The sequence below is a fragment of the Aphelocoma coerulescens genome, chromosome 17 (assembly GCF_041296385.1).
Source record: "Aphelocoma coerulescens isolate FSJ_1873_10779 chromosome 17, UR_Acoe_1.0, whole genome shotgun sequence".
In the NCBI taxonomy this organism is placed as follows: Eukaryota; Metazoa; Chordata; class Aves; order Passeriformes; family Corvidae; genus Aphelocoma; species Aphelocoma coerulescens.
In genome coordinates this window covers 5,528,128-5,543,364 of record NC_091030.1, presented here as the reverse complement: position 1 = coordinate 5,543,364, position 15,237 = coordinate 5,528,128, and the positions used below count along the sequence as shown (strand labels likewise).

Here is a 15,237-nt window from a genome sequence, read left to right as displayed (position 1 = left end):
CCCACCTCCCCGCCCACGCCGGCGTCACGTGGTGCGGCATGCGCCGCGCCCCCGGCCGCGCTCCCGCACGTGGGTCATGTGACACGCGGCGGGGCAAGATGGCGGCGTCCTGCGAGGTGGGTGCGCGTTGGGCTCCCGGGGCGGGGCCGCAGCTTCCCGCTGGAATCGGCAATCGCCCGGGACCGCCTTCGACACCTCCCGCGGGCGGATGTGGTCCCCAGTAGCGGAGGCTGCGTTGTGGGTGTCGCGGCTGGGTGGGAGAGGAGGCGGCAGCGAGCAGCGTGGAAGGGCACGGCGCGGGCAGCGCGCGGGTTGAGGGGAGTCCACAGCGCTGCGGGGACGTGGGGAAGAGAGGGAGCCGGCAGGGGCGAGGCGAGGACTACCGGATGTTTGGCAGCACGTCAGTGGGAAGGTTCCCTGCCCAGAGCAACGGGGATGCGGATCGCGAAACGGGCAGAAAACGCTGTGTCTGGCTTGAACCGGGGGGTGACGGGTCCCATTCGGTGATGAGAGAGGCTCATCACCGAGGGGCTTTACATTACCTGAAAGAAGGTGTGGAGGAGGGGATTGCGGCAGGCACAAGAAAACGAAATAATTCAGCAGTGAAATACTTCGTGTTGCAGATTGTCAGGTCTGAACATTCAGAACTGCTGCATCAGAAACCTCACCCAGGGTGAAATTCTGCCTAGTCTTGCAGCCAGGCAGCCTGGCGGGGAAGCTGTCATGTGCCATTGATATAGGAGCCGGGGTGGAACCTTTACGTTGCCAGACTGAGTAGGAGGACTCTGTCTTTGGTTAGCAGGTGACATTTACTCTGCCTGTTCTCAAATAAGCCTTAGGTTTCCCCCTCCCCAGTGCTCAGAAACAGCAAAGAGTAGGACCCCAAAACCATTATTGGTTGGAGGTAGCTATTGCCCAGACCAGTTCTGTTTTATTGACTGTATGATTAATTCTTCTCCTGTTTAAAAATTAATTGTGATGACAAAAGATTACACTTGGCCTGATGGAGCTGTGTAGCAACAGTGCATGTAATGAAGCTGTTTGGCAATCAAGTATTCCAGGCTATATGAATAAGGATGCCAGAAAGCAATCTCTTAATAATTAAGTTTTCAGTATAAGGTCATAAATATCTAAACACTGCAGACACACAGTCTAAGGAAGTTTGACACTACAAACTGTAATAGTTCCTCAGAAATATTGCTATTACTTTGTCAGCTTTGTAATCTGGTGTCACCATTCAACACTGGCTCAAAACCCAAAAGAGAATTTTAAACTTCTGGCCTTCCATGAGGGAGCTGGTGTAGATATTGGCAATGAGACTTGGGGAGCAGAATTGAATCAGAGTTTCCTGCTAATGAGCTTAAGGATGGACCAGAAAGGATGAAGTAATCCACTGTTTCACAACTGGATCAGCCATAATATTTCCAACAGAAATAAACAACCTGAGACCTTCAAAGACCCCAGAAGAGGTGCCAGTGTAATGGCAGAGGCTTACACATGGCTGATTATCAAATTACATATCCATAGAGAAATCAAGGTTGCCAGAAAGCAATAAATGCTGGTGAGAATTGCACAATGTTGTCAATGCCCACAATTTGAAGAAGACAAATGAGATTTAACCTAACAGAGTAAATATGCCTGCTGCTGGTTATCTCAGCTGCGTATCTCCCAGTCCAAACGTTTCAAGGAAAGTTTGGTTTGCAGGGCAGCTGTCAGTGGGGCTGTGAGCCTTCATTCAGAGGAAGTGAAAAGCAGGATCGGCTCACCTCACTGGTTTGGGTTTTTTTAATCATCTGTGTGTTGACATTAGCAATGGGCACATAACTATCAGTTTAAATTGAGTTTAAGAACAAAACAGGTGTGCAAACACTTTAACTGTCCGAGTAGTTGCTTTAATTGTTTGCTTTTTTGGTTTTTTTAAAATAGGAATTGCAGTAGTATGGAAGGGAATTCTTAATGGACAACTGAGCACAGTGGGAGTCCTGAGATCCTGCAAGCTTGAGGCACGCTGGGCTGGAATCATGTTAAACACAGCAGTGCTGGTGGAGTCTCTGCTGGTGTTCACCGTGGTGCTGGCGGTGCACGCGGCGGTGTGGGACCGCTTCTCCTGGTGCGCCGTCGCTTTGGCTGTCCAGGCCTTCTACGTCCAGTTCAAGTGGGACCGGCTGCTGCAGCTGGGCGGGGCCGTGTTCCAGTTCCGGGGGGCAGCAAACAGTGGCCTCCTGCCCGCCAGCATGGTGATCCCCCTGCTGGGGGTGGTGATGAAGGAGCGGTGCAGGGCTGCCGGCATCGTGTACTTCGAGCGCTTCGGCGTTGTTGTGGCTTCCACGGGAATGCTGCTCGCTCTCTTCCTGTCCATCTTAGCAGTTGGCATCACCAAACCTGTGCCAACCAACACTTGCATCGTGACTGGTATTGCTGGCAGCATAATTATCTACACCATGAAACATTCTTTGACTGTCTCTGAAGTGATAGAGGTTCTAGAAGTGCTGCTCATTTTTGTCTACCTCAGTATGATCTTGCTGTACTTGTTGCCTCGATGTTTTACTCCTGGAGAAGCGCTGCTGGTTCTTGGAGGTGTAAGTTTTGTTCTCAATCAGCTCATTAAACGCTCACTGAATGTAATTGAGGGCAGAGGGGATCCCATTGACTTCTTCCTTCTGGTAGCAGTTGTCGGCGTTGTTCTTCTTGGTCTTTTTTTCACTGTGCTCTTCATTTTCTTGGATTCGGGCACGTGGATCTCCTCCATGTTTTTCCACATGATGACAGCAGTTTTAGGCTTAGGGGTCATCATGCCTTGGCTGTACCGACTGATCCAGAGGAACCCTTTGTTCTGGCTGCTCCAGTTTCTGTTTCAGACACAGACAAGACTTCACCTTCTTGTGTATTGGACTTTCTTGGCTGCCTCAGCATGTGGTGTGGTTTTCTACCAGAACGCCAAGAGATCATCTGAATCTAAAAAACACCAGGCCTCAACTATAACCAGGAAATATTTCCATTTCATTGTTGTAGCTACTTATGTTCCTGGACTGATTTATGACCGCCAGCTCCTCTACGTTGCTGCAGTGCTGTGTCTGGCAGTGTTCATCTTCTTAGAGTACGTTCGGTACTTCAGGATCAAACCCTTTGGACAAACCCTGAGGCATTTGCTCTCTCTCTTCTTGGATGAAAGAGACAGTGGACCTCTAATATTGACTCATATTTATCTCCTCCTTGGCATGTCCCTCCCAGTGTGGTTGTTTCCTAGATCTTGTGCTCCTAAAGGCACCTTGCCTGGGGCAGGAGCACTGGTCCCCTACTCTGGGGTGTTGGCAGTAGGGGTAGGAGACACCATTGCCTCTGTATTTGGCAGTACAATGGGGGAAATCAAATGGCCAGGAACAAAGAAGACCTTTGAAGGGACAATGACAGCTATTTTTGCTCAGATCATTGCTGTGGCTCTCATTCTGATCTTTGACAGCAGTGTGAATCTGAACTCCAGCTATGCCTGGATTCTGGCGTCTGTGAGTTTGGTTTCTCTTTTGGAAGCTTACACTACCCAAATTGATAATCTGCTGTTGCCTCTCTACCTCCAGATCATGCTCATGGCATAGAAGCACTTCCAGGAACAGTTTTCTCCCTTCCTAGAGAAAAGTGGTACTAGAAAATGCACTGTAATGAAAGCTCAAAGCTTATCTTTTGGTACAGCAGAGACAATTCTTGAGAATAGAAATGAATAAGACTTACTTAAAATAAAGGTTTTGATTTGGTCTTGTTTTTACCCCCGTTGAAAATAGCCAGATTTATGTTCTAACAGCAACAAACATGACTGATAAAAACAGCACTTGTGTTTAATAATCCAATTTAAGTTTCTTCTGGGTGCCCAAGGGAAGCAGAGGAAGAAGAGGTAAGTCAATTAGAGAGGAAAAAATAAACAAGCAAATCTCTCAGATGTTGCTACCTCTGTACTGCACCTTGTTTTCTGTAACGAGTCCTGCATCTTGTGTTTGATGTGTGAGCTCTCATTTCTGTATAAGCACAATGTAAAGCATGTTTGATAACGAGGGTGGGCACAGGAACCAGGTACAAGTGTCCAGCTATGTCCAGTCCTCATCAGCAAGAGCCAAAACCACACCACGATGCATGAACACGACTCCAAAATCAGTAGCTGTCACAGCTGAGTTTATACAGGGTGGGTGGTGAAGGTTTGGGAATGTCAGACACTGCTCATTCCAGACCATACTAATTAAGAACAATGAATCTTTAGCCCTGAAGTTTGCTTCAGCAAGAAAAATGTTTTATCTTTCTCAAGATTTAATCTCTAAATTAATTTGGAATGAATATGGGGGGAAAATTAAGCAAAGTCACAGCTAAAACTAATTACACATTAATCCTGAAAGCAGAAAATCTGTTGAAGTCAATAAAATTTTCTACTACTGCACTTTCTTACTTTTCAGATTTTTTCAGCCAGATGTTTAATCAAATAATTTATAAAAATGCTTCTATGAACAAATTAACTAAAGCCACTGAGTTACATCCATTTAATTAAAATTACAGCTACCATTTTGTGTCCAAAGAACCCATTTTTATGTATGAAACCCTTCTGTATCAACAGTCTCTTCTCACTGGTTTGCCAAGTGTCCATTAGAACAAAACACAAGTGTCCTCCCTGCCTCTTCCTGTCTCCAGGGATGGGTCCAAGGAGGAGATAGAATCCTGGGATGACAAGTTTGCATCATGAAGTTCACTTCTGACCCTTTTTAAATTCACTTTTGGGAACAGTTTGGGGGAAGTCCAAGGTACCTTACACAACACTGTCCTGCAGCCCTGTAGCTCTGAGACCATGTCTTGGGAGGAAACGTAAGACCAGGGTGGAGTGAAACTAGTCTGGGTCAGCAGAATTGGCTCCAGAATCCAATATTGTGTGTCCCTGCAACAAGCCAGGACTGGAATAGCTGAGAGGTAGCATTGCCCAATTCATCACCCTGCCTGGGAAGGGCTCCTGGGATTTGGTGCTGCTTTTCCTGAGGATGCCAAAGTTGGCCAGAGCTGGTTACTAACACAGTAAATTGTGTCAGATACTCTGTAGGAAGCCAGACTCAGTAACTGCTGGGCTGTTACCTTCACGTTTAACAGGAAATCCTGCCAATCAATTCAGCTTTCTAATTTTATTTAGGCACTTGATGTAGATGGCTTTGCACACTGCAGGTAGTGGTGCAAGTCAGGACAAACTATCCCTCCTCAGCAGAATTCTAAATTATTAACTCCTCTCATGGAAAGACACAGACAAAACCTGAGTTGCTTCTGGCACAAGCCACAGCCTTCACCACTGACGTCATAAATTGCACCAGAGGTAGAAAAATTTGCTTTCCTTCCACCCTTCTTCCAGCTTTCAAACAAACTGCAGAAAAGGCAGTTTTTGAATGCAGAAACTTTGCATTTAGTGTTCCTGCTGTTGCCACGACCCAGCTCCCCAATTTACTTTTGAAAGGGATGAATTAGTAAGATTTGGGTTCACTCTGCCACAGCCCTCAGCAGCCTTAGGGTTACTCTGATGTAATTCCTGCACTGGAGGCAGTGGGCTCCTGTCTCAGGGCTGCCACTGCACCAGTGCTGGTGAAATCACACCTACACAGTTTCTGTTCAGTTCAGGATACAGGCTGGAGCTTGCCTGGGATGTAGCTTGCATTTCCAAACATTCCTTGCTATAAGTTGGTTTGGATTTGGTGAGGTTTTGGGGATAGAAATTGTTCTTGTACACATTGAGAGTTCCAATTGCTCATCAGACAATTTAGCACTGTCCCCATCTGTTGGGAGAAGGTCACACTGTGTCTTCCTCAAAGAAAAGATGATGGAGATGAAAAGGAGAATTTCTATCTTTTTATTTAAGTGTAAAGAGTTTGATTGAGGTTCTTTGTTTCTATCATTTCAATATGAATCTTTAAGAATTGTCATATTTTTAATCAACACACCCAGAGATAAAAGTCTGTCAGGAATATTTAGAAGATTGACTATAAAAAGCAGACCTTCTGCTTCATTTTGCCCACAACAAGACTATTTGAAATCACTGTTATTCCAACAATAGGACAGAAACCTAGAGATGAAAATCAAGCTTCTCCCCACATGTTCACCTGCATTGCTGGAATCAACCAGCCAAGAAATGCACTTAAGCTCTTAAACACAAGAAAATACTGAGTATCGGCAAGGAGAAATACTTGGGAAGTGGTTCCAGTCAAGGTGCAATGGTCTTAACTGGTTTGTTTTCAAGGCTGAAGGTGTTTCCTTACCAAAAGGACTGGGTGACTACTCTCATACTGGCAGGGCTCCTGCTGCAGTAGAAGCTTCTGTCTACTGCAGGTTTTGGGCTGTGATAATGGTCCTGGTTTTGAGGAGGAGGATAAATGAACATTGAGAGCTGATCTAGTGAAGGCAGTGTTTAAAGAGACTGTGAATGAACAATCAGGAAGGAATATTGATCAGCTATTGACTCCACAAGCCAGTCACTAACTTCAAGTGTAGAGCGATGGAAAAGGCAGTTCAGGAGTTGGCTGGAGCCTAGAGAGTAAAGAAGAGGTAAAAACAAAACTTCAGAGGCTGTTCCAGCTCTGCAGGTATGAAACCAATGCCAATTGAGGCACTACCAACAAACTGTGACAGGCAAGACCCCCAGCAGTTATCCTGACTAGTACACTGGAAAGGCTTCCATTTCCTCAGCCACTTGTGAGGATCACCACCTTACCAGTTCTCTTTGCTCCAGGTGGTGCCTTTGGCTTCCATCACGTGGAAGGTGAACACATGGCGAGAAGACTCCGAGCTGTTGAGTTCACTCTTATGGACAACCTCGCCATGGATGAGTATGAGTCCACCTGTGGGAAAGAATCACCTGGACTGCTGTTTTCCAAAAGATGAGCTCTGCCTTTCCAGTGGAAGGGAAGGTGCAAGGGTTAAAATATGATTTTAGCTCCCTTGTTTTTTCTTGAGCTGTGAAGCGCCACGTTTGGGGCTGTTTGTACCTTTACTTATAGGCAGAGGTATGAACTGCTTGTCCTCATAGGCTGGCTCTGACCCTACAAACTCTACACACGTTGAGGCACCTGAAGCTGCACGGACCATCCTCCGGGTAATCCCATCTGCAAATCCACAGAAAAAGCAAACACAAAAATTAAACCCCTGGCTACATTCTGCACAGCAAAGGAACAATATCAGTGATTTCTCTTGGCAATGATAGGAACTTAATTATTACTATATTCACACTTTCCTTAGTAATTTGGGTGGGGTCTTTTTCATTAAGTAGAGATTTAGGATTTTCCAGCTGTGGCAGAAACAGATAAAACAGCTGCATTTTGTTTGCCTTTCTGGCCCCTTCTGTGCATTGCAACAGACCCTTAGGAACACCGATAGTCACACACTTATGCAAAGCCAACCTTAGGTCCATTTGTGCTTTCTATAGGAGCATAAATTATTACATGAGTACAGCCGGCTCCAGGATTTGAGGATTGAGCGGCTTAAAATCTGATTACACTCACTGAGGGACTCTTCAGGTGAGCAGAAGTTTAAAGCCACCCTGTGTGCTCTAGAGGTGGGGAAAAGCAGAACTGTGCTGGTGACCAGCAGTGGTCACACACATGCTCTTACTGGTGTGAGAGCCAGGGATGAACCACAAACAGCCATTCTCCTGTGTGGCATCTTCCAGGGCGATCCAGAACCCCAGGATCCTGCCCAGAGGCTCCGTGTGCAGGAAGGTGGCATCCTGGTGTGGTGTTACTGCAAGGAGAGACTGTCATTGGGGTCTTTAATGGGATTCAGTTCCTCTAGAAGGACTTCAGGGTTGCATCTCCCTGACTCAGAGCCCTCCCCTGCCCACCCACCTATCACACACATTAAATCTTACATAAAAATACCACCTTTCAGCCTACTGCAAATGTAAAAACAGCTCTTTGGTCAAGCTGCATATGATGTAGAAACTTTCTGAAAAAATGGGGATTTCAAAGATGATTTTAAGAAGGTTTGGACCACTAAACTCACAGGTTTAAGTCTGATTCTGAGCCTTTTCCTTGGTAATATTCCTTTCCTAAAGAAGCATTATCTGCAGTGTGATATAGAGATAACACAAATCTCACCTTCACCACCAATGCCAGGTTGCTGCAAAGAAAAAAAAGTGATGTGTGAAGAGTTTCACAGCTTCTCAGCTATCAGGGTCTTATTTCTTGAGTGACAAGACAACTTGAATTACTGTACCTTGAAGATATACATGCTCTGCACAACTACTGGTCTCTCAAGGCCTAGTTTTCTTCCCAGTTCCTGCAAGAAAATTTTCCAAGATTTATGTCTTCTGCACAATATTTAACATTATTCTTTGAAGATCTTTAAATTTCCTTTCACTGACAAAATGACTCCCCCTGGGAGCATAAGAAAACTAATTAACTACTCTGCAATTTTTTTTTTCCCCCATGCCATTATTCTAGGAAGGAGTAAAAGCTCACCTGCACCTTGGGGGAGTGGGTGATTTGCTTGAAGACAGGATCATAAGCATGTAGAGCTAAGGGGAAAGAAAAGGCTCAGATGGAAGATTTCAAGAAGAAAAGGGAACGTGGCAGCTCTCAGTGATGAGCTGCAGACACCAAAGCCAAGCAGGATAAATTGCAGGCAGAAATTTTCATCCCTCCCAAGATGGATAAATGTGGCTTATCACACCTAAGGTGATAGGACACTTACAGGTTGTACAGTCATCATTAAAGACTATAAATATAATCACCCCCTGGCCACAAACTGCACATATATTAAAGCCAGTGTGTAACAGTGAACAAAATGGAAAATTATGTGATTCAATATTATATTACACAAATGACAACCACTACACATGACCCTGAGGCATATGGGTGAATGCATCCTTTAAAAACTCACCTCTTAAGACCTACCAGAAAAGTGAAGTACTTGCAAAAAGGAGCTAGAGCTCATCTTTGGTGCCCTTGAGAGAGCACCAGCCAGCAGGTCAGTGTTTGTGCAGACACTTGCTACAACCCAACTCTGACAACTCCACAAAGCAAAGATTCAGAGTTGTGCTTCCAGCTCATGCTGATCATGCCACAACAACACATGCCCAGCTCCAGCAGGAGCTGCTCTCAAGCAAGGGATGAGACTTGACCAAAATGAGTAATTACAGAAAATAAGACTAGAGAAGGCTTTTGAATTGTTAAATTGCTGGGTCAGGAGGGATCTACAGTTGTTTTCACTTCCCCTGAGGAAAAGCTGAAGTGTGACAGAGTGGCAGCGGGCCTGGGAAGGGGAGAGTGTTTCTCTGAGAAAACCAAAGAACAAGAACTCTTAGTACTGAATTTCCAACTGTAGTAAAGTTTAGTCTGAACAAAGTCCACATTTGCAGGTGCGGGGAATCCTGCTCTCATTTTCCATGTACTGTTTGAAAACAAAAGGGATCAAAATGCAAGTCCAGGAACTGGGAGAGAGGAAATAGGTCAAACTGAAACCACTAAGGGTAAAGAAAAGGTGCTGGTGACACCACAGGAGGGAGGGTAGCTTCAACATCGCCAACCCAACACAGCACAGGACACAGGAGAGAGTTTGGTCTGTACTGAATGTCACCAGTCTCAGGTGGTAAATTTTTAGAGCAAACTTCTTAAATAAAAGAGCCAAGGGCTGAAGTCCAAACTTTCACATGTCAGTGACTCCGAGCTATTCATTGCTGAAAAACCTCTCAGAAGGGGCTTTTGAAAAGGATTGGAACAGAAGATTAAGTCCTTTGAGAGCAGAGAGTGAGGGGCAGTATGGAGAGAATTGCAGAGACAGTTATGTCCAGTGAGTAGGTCTGGAGAAATCCTCGTGTCTGAAAACCACATCTCTTTTGTCCATCCCTCTCCAAACCCCATCCTTTAAACATACCATGGCCAATCTTGCTGACAGACTTCTCCTTTGGAATTAGAAAGTTACCTAGAAAACAAAATCATAATTTAACATTGTTTGCAAAGTAGGAATCATTCCTTAAGCTGGAAAGTGGCCCCTGATCCCTCACTCAGCCTTTTCCCATCCCCTCTGTGTGGCTAGCTCAGGCCAGGGCTTACCTTTCTCATCCAAAACACCTTTCTCAAAGAAGAATCTAATCTTGTCTCCACTGGTTAGGAAATAATCCGAGCTACCCTGCCAGGGATAAGAGCCCAGTAACGATAGCATCCTTGTAAAAACATAAATGAATCTTCAATCAAAGCATTAACACTCACCTGCATCTTTTTCCACCAAGCCGCAGCATAAACAAAACACAGTGAAAAATCACTCATAAAAAGGCTTTCTACAACACTACATGTCTTGGTGCTGACCAGGGCTTTACAAGAACCTCTCACACAGAGGTTATCTTTTCTTTTGCTGGCTGCCTGGAAAATAACCATTTTTCTGTCTGCAGAACATGTACAAAGTGATCTGTGAGAGCTGCTTGTGGCTACCGGGGGTTGAAAGCACGGCAGAGCCACACACTGATAAGACTCTTGATAAGACCCCAGCAAACATTTGCAGAAAGTTGGGAGAGCAAATTCCTCTCCCGGTGTTATGTTCAGTTAGGAGAAAGAGTCATGTTCCCCCAGAGTGAACCCTGATCAGCAATTTGCCTTTTCCCTTCTTCCTTCCAGCGCTCCAACGGGGGCAGCCCTGCCCTTCTGGGTACCTGCGCCTGGAGCTGCTCCTCCTCCCTGGTGGAGAACGTGGTGCGGCAGTGCGGCGGCACTTCCATCTCCGCAACGATTCTCTGGATCTGGGTCCTCATGCTGTCACACTCGTCTGTGCTGAAAAACTGCTCCAGGACAAGGAAGCCATCCTCGTGGAACTGGAAGAGACGGGGTGACTGCTCTTCCCCAGAGTCCTCGGGGGAAGTAGCACAAAGCAAGAGAAAACAGTTCTGGCCCTTTACAGGGTGAGAAGCATCCCAGCAGCAGCTCTGTAGCCAGGCAGCGTGTTCTTAATTTTTAATCTGAGGAGGGGTTTCTGTTGCAAAATAGTCATGAAGAGGCTGAAATTCCAAACAGTTAAGAACAATCTATCTCAATCCCTCAGTCTACACAAAGCAAAGAGCTCATCACTAGAGCCTTTTGTGGTTCAAGGATATCTTAACTAAGACCTGTAACCAGAAGCTATTAAAGTACCAAGGCCAGTAAAGCGAACAGGGCAGTCATACCTGTGTGCCAAATCAGACTGAGATTCCTTTACAAGCTGAAAAGCTTTGTTCTCTCTAAGGAAAAAAATCCCTGGGTGATTTCTCACAGTTCACTACACAATCCTTTACAAAATGAACTCTGTTGGCAGTGAACTCAGTTACTTTATATAGAATACCCTGGAGATTATCCTTTGCCAGGAAGATTTCGAGTTCAGGGATGAGAGCTGAGCAGCACAGACAGAAGGGGCATGGGAGAAACCCCTCCAAGCGCTCTGTGGGACAAGCTACCCCTGGAAGAGTTTGTAGCCACGACACTCACACACTAAAATTAATGTAATACAAGAAGCTAAGGAGAATATAAAATGTTTGTAAAGCAGATCTTTGCTAGGCCTGCTGACAGGTTGACTAGCAGTGACTGTATCTTACACACAGCGTCACCTGCCTGCACTCCGGACACGCTCCCACCCCGGCCACCAGCTCCTTACCTTCTGGATCTGATGCTGGGTTATGGATGCCATTGGGGCAGAAGCTCCCCAGATCCCACCACCAACACCACCACGATGCCACGCAGGCTCTGCAGGGCTGACTCCGCCTCTCACATGATCCTTGTCCCAGCATGTGATAAAAGCCAGTGCTGGACAGTTGGACTCTTGCACAGCACAGCTCCAGAGATTTTTGTCCCCATCACCAGCTCTTTGTTCCTGGCAGGGACATTCAGGGCTGCACAGTTTTGCTTTGGGTCTTGGTGGTAATAAAGCACACAAAAATTTTCTGCTCAAGTGCAATCACAAACTTGATGAACATTTTAGTTCCAAAGAGGAATCACATTTAATTAACAACCCAGATTTAAAAATAGGGCAGTTAAACTGGTAATCACAGGGGTAAATAAGATAAGGGCAGGGGTAAAATAAGATTCAAGTGTGAATAAAAGACCAAGATGTCTTAGAACAAATTAAAAGAACTGATTCAGGATCTTACAGAGCCCTTTTTGCTCAGTCAGTCAGTCCTGGCAGCACTTCAGCATATCCCCTGAAAGGGCTCCACAACGCAGGAGCTGACAAACAGACTAAAGGGTGGTAAAGAGCTTTCACTGAGGGCTTGGTACAGCCCATAAAGAATACTTGTGCTATTTTTGTTCACGGCTGGTTTTTGGTAATTTACCCCTTCACTTGCTGGGTTCACTCTCCTGGAGTTCCAGAAGTCCATGTAATATTTACAAATAAGTAAAGCCAAATCCACCCAAAGTTCAAACCAGAGAGCGAAACTGCAGAAAGTAGGTCTAAAAGGCAGAGAGGGAGGAACAGCTGCCAGCCCAGCGGTGGCGCTCCCAGCCAACACATTCCTCCCATCGGGAATCCCTGGGGAAGGTTTTTCTCTCTAGAAGAAAATGTGTTTTGCTCCTACAGGAAACACTGAAAACACCCATGCAGCAGCACTCCACAAAAATAACGCCATGGGGGTGGGTTCCCGCATCACTCACCCAGCCAAAGGAAAATTCAACAAAAGGAAGGAATGCAAAATGCTCACGGAAAAGTGTTTACATCCTAGCAACTCTGCACCTTATTCTTTTTTTTTTTAATAAAGAGGAAATTACGGGTTTAACTTATTTTCAGGCTTTCCCCTGTATACAGGAGGATATGAATTCAGTAGTTTAAAAAGCTAAATTTTGCCAGAGACTTTAATCACTGGGCTACAAACCTGGAGGGGGGAAAAAAAAAAAAATCAGTCTCCAATGTGGCAAAGCTCAAAAAAATATCCCAGTAGTTCCTTCTTCCTCTTAAGTCTCTCACCAACTGATGGAGTGGAAATATTTTTAAGGAAGATGTGTGACCAGTGGGGAAAAAATCATGCTGTAGGCTGTTGCCTGCAAGTTGATCGTGTGACCCACCTCACCCCTTCCCAGGAGGCAGTAATCCTGGAGAAATACTCCTGGAAAACACTCCCACGCCACTCCTTAGGCCCTCTCCGTCACTGTCGTGTCATGCCCTTCACATTCCCAGACACGGTGGTTTTTTCCAGCAATTTATCACGTCACCTTCTCCACTCCCCACCTTACGCACACACGATGACTCCAGAGGTTGCTTTGATTCATGCCACAGCAGCAAACCACAGTTTTCCTGTTCCATGGAATGTCTTGAGCAATATAAACAGCAGATCACAGCAAACAATGCAGCAACTACCAGGAGATAAAACCCATCCTGGTTCCAGGAGCTTTCCGTATCTGTCCTTAGGAATCCTTCTGTTCTTTGCCACTCCAGCCACGCCCCTATTTTGAGGCTCAGAAAGACCTTTCCAGCAAGAGGAAAACCACTCTGGCCACACAATGCCCAAAAAAAGTCAAAGAGAAGGATGCCACCATTGTAAAGCCTTCTCTCTCAGTAAGTTTACATAGAAAGGCTGACAGTACTTAGACAAAACTGAGAAATGGCTCTTCTTTCCCTTCCTCCCCCTCCAAGAGCTCTTTTTGCAGACTCTGAACATTTTCTTCTGCCAGCTCTGCAAGAAAATTTCTGGTGAACTCCATTGCAGGCTGCTAAAGCCCATCCCATGGCTGTAGGAAATGTACAGATCAAGTGTTTCAAATGCCTTTTGGACTGGCACAATTATCCCAATTTCCTCCTCAATAAGGGTTCCTATTGAAGCTATGTGGGGCCAAGCAAGCTCAAGCAGCTCAGCACTCTCACCAAAACTGCTGCTGTGGAGCTGCCAGGGTTATCACAGAGGAAAAATTTCCACTGGACCACCTCACTTCTCCTGAAGTCTTTGATATGATCAGCAGCAAGTGACAGAATATTTAATGAGAAACAAGGAGCAAAGGAAGCATAATTAAGACCCGGTAAATCCTTGCCAAAAGAAGCTGAGGTCCAGGTGAGCCTTAGATGACAAGGGGCATTTTGTCCTCTCCTTTCTTGGTTCAGTCCTGCATTTAATTAAAACTCATCAATAATCAACACTATAGACTCCCACTCGCCTGTTTCAAAGCCTGTTTACGTTCTCTGTCTGAAGTGGGGCCAATGTCACTGTGGTCAAGTAGTAAAGGACAAAGGAAATGACGGAAGGCAAAATACAAAAAAAAACACCTTTCTACACAATACAAGAACTGCCCAGAAACTCAAATTTTCTTTGCAGGTCACAGGCTGATTCTCTGAAACACATCAAGAATTGGGAAAGACACCATCTGCCAGCATTTCCAGTTAAGGAGTCCATGGGGAAGGCAGATACTGAAATAATTTACCAGTCTGAAGACAATGCCTATGGCAACAGGCAGTTGTCTCCATCACCTTCACTCCCTATCCCTTTCCTATGGAAGGGGCGCCATGTATGCAGTTTGAAAACCCAACTGGACTTCTGTAGCTCCAACAGCCTTATTTTCAGCAACAGAAACTGTTTCAGACACTTGAAGTGAGTGAAATCCATGACACAGCCCCAGCTTGCCACAGAGCAGCACCTCTTTCTCTGTATATCTACTTAATTCAGAAAGGATTGTCATAATCCACAAGGACTTGTGTAATGAGTAAAACAACCCAATAACCCCACACAATAGCTGGAATTATTAACATCTGTCTTTTGAAAAGTGACATCATGGAAGGCTGAATGCCTTTATACACAGGAAACACCAAAGAAAGCAGACATAGAAAGCAAATGCAAATTAAAACTTTTATTCTGGTAAAGTGTCCAATCGTACAAGTCTTTCAGAGCAAACGAGCAGCCTTCAGTGCTCACGGGGAAAAAGGTGCTGTTGCTCAGCTGCCCAAACAATCCCACGTACAAAGTGAATGTCACGATTCTAAAATGCTACACCAAGTCACAGGTGCCAATGCCAAACCACAGCCCTCCTTGTGCATTTAGGGAGTGAACCATGTTTAAGCCATGAGTAGTGACTTATGGAAATGGACACATTTGTCAGCTGTAAAGATGACTGAGGCTTAGTAGCCCCCTTCTCATTAAGTTTCCTCCAGAAAAATTCTTCCATTGTCCAATAAAATTCCTTTAATGGAAACAGAGGGAGGAAGGGATGGAAAATTCCAGGAATCCTAAATTAAGCCTTTGTGTGAACTCACATGAAGTTCACCTTTGCCTTAGGGTCCAGAATGCAAGTGCTG

At 45.4% G+C, this 15,237-nt stretch overlaps 2 protein-coding genes across 3 annotated transcripts; one reads left to right on the top strand and one right to left on the bottom strand.

Annotated features, from left to right (window-relative positions):
• The first annotated feature begins 86 nt into the window (after positions 1 to 86).
• DOLK (dolichol kinase) lies at positions 87 to 4,420 on the top strand. 2 transcript variants are annotated; one of them, XM_069031704.1, is made up of 2 exons: positions 87 to 116; positions 1,927 to 4,420. In XM_069031704.1, the coding sequence occupies exon 2, from the start codon at positions 2,022 to 2,024 to the stop codon at positions 3,591 to 3,593; it is 1,572 nt and encodes a 523-aa protein (XP_068887805.1). In that variant the 5' UTR covers positions 87 to 116; positions 1,927 to 2,021; the 3' UTR covers positions 3,594 to 4,420. The 2 variants fall into 2 exon arrangements, with proteins under 2 accessions (XP_068887805.1, XP_068887804.1); XM_069031703.1 differs by lacking the exon at positions 87 to 116 and adding an exon at positions 532 to 552.
• A 1,424-nt stretch (positions 4,421 to 5,844) lies between these two features.
• PHYHD1 (phytanoyl-CoA dioxygenase domain containing 1) lies at positions 5,845 to 11,759 on the bottom strand. Its single transcript, XM_069031705.1, has 11 exons — positions 11,620 to 11,759; positions 10,649 to 10,807; positions 10,056 to 10,131; positions 9,877 to 9,924; positions 8,463 to 8,518; positions 8,218 to 8,280; positions 8,100 to 8,121; positions 7,615 to 7,743; positions 6,993 to 7,109; positions 6,719 to 6,845; positions 5,845 to 6,534 (listed from the first exon to the last, which is right to left on the bottom strand). The coding sequence occupies exons 1-11, from the start codon at positions 11,650 to 11,652 to the stop codon at positions 6,489 to 6,491; spliced, it is 876 nt and encodes a 291-aa protein (XP_068887806.1). The 5' UTR covers positions 11,653 to 11,759; the 3' UTR covers positions 5,845 to 6,488.
• Between the last annotated feature and the right edge of the window lie 3,478 nt (positions 11,760 to 15,237).

Excerpts from the sequence above, each read along its gene's own strand:
- DOLK (XM_069031704.1), top strand. The coding sequence starts at position 2,022 with ATGTTAAACACAGCAGTGCTGGTGGAGTCTCTGCTGGTGTTCACCGTG.
- PHYHD1 (XM_069031705.1), bottom strand. The coding sequence starts at position 11,652 with ATGGCATCCATAACCCAGCATCAGATCCAGAAG. Across the intron at positions 10,808-11,619 it reads CCCAGCATCAGATCCAGAAG|TTCCACGAGGATGGCTTCCT; the intron begins GTAAGGAGCTGG and ends CGTCTCTTCCAG. Across the intron at positions 8,519-9,876 it reads TGTCAGCAAGATTGGCCATG|CTCTACATGCTTATGATCCT; the intron begins GTATGTTTAAAG and ends CTTTCCCCTTAG.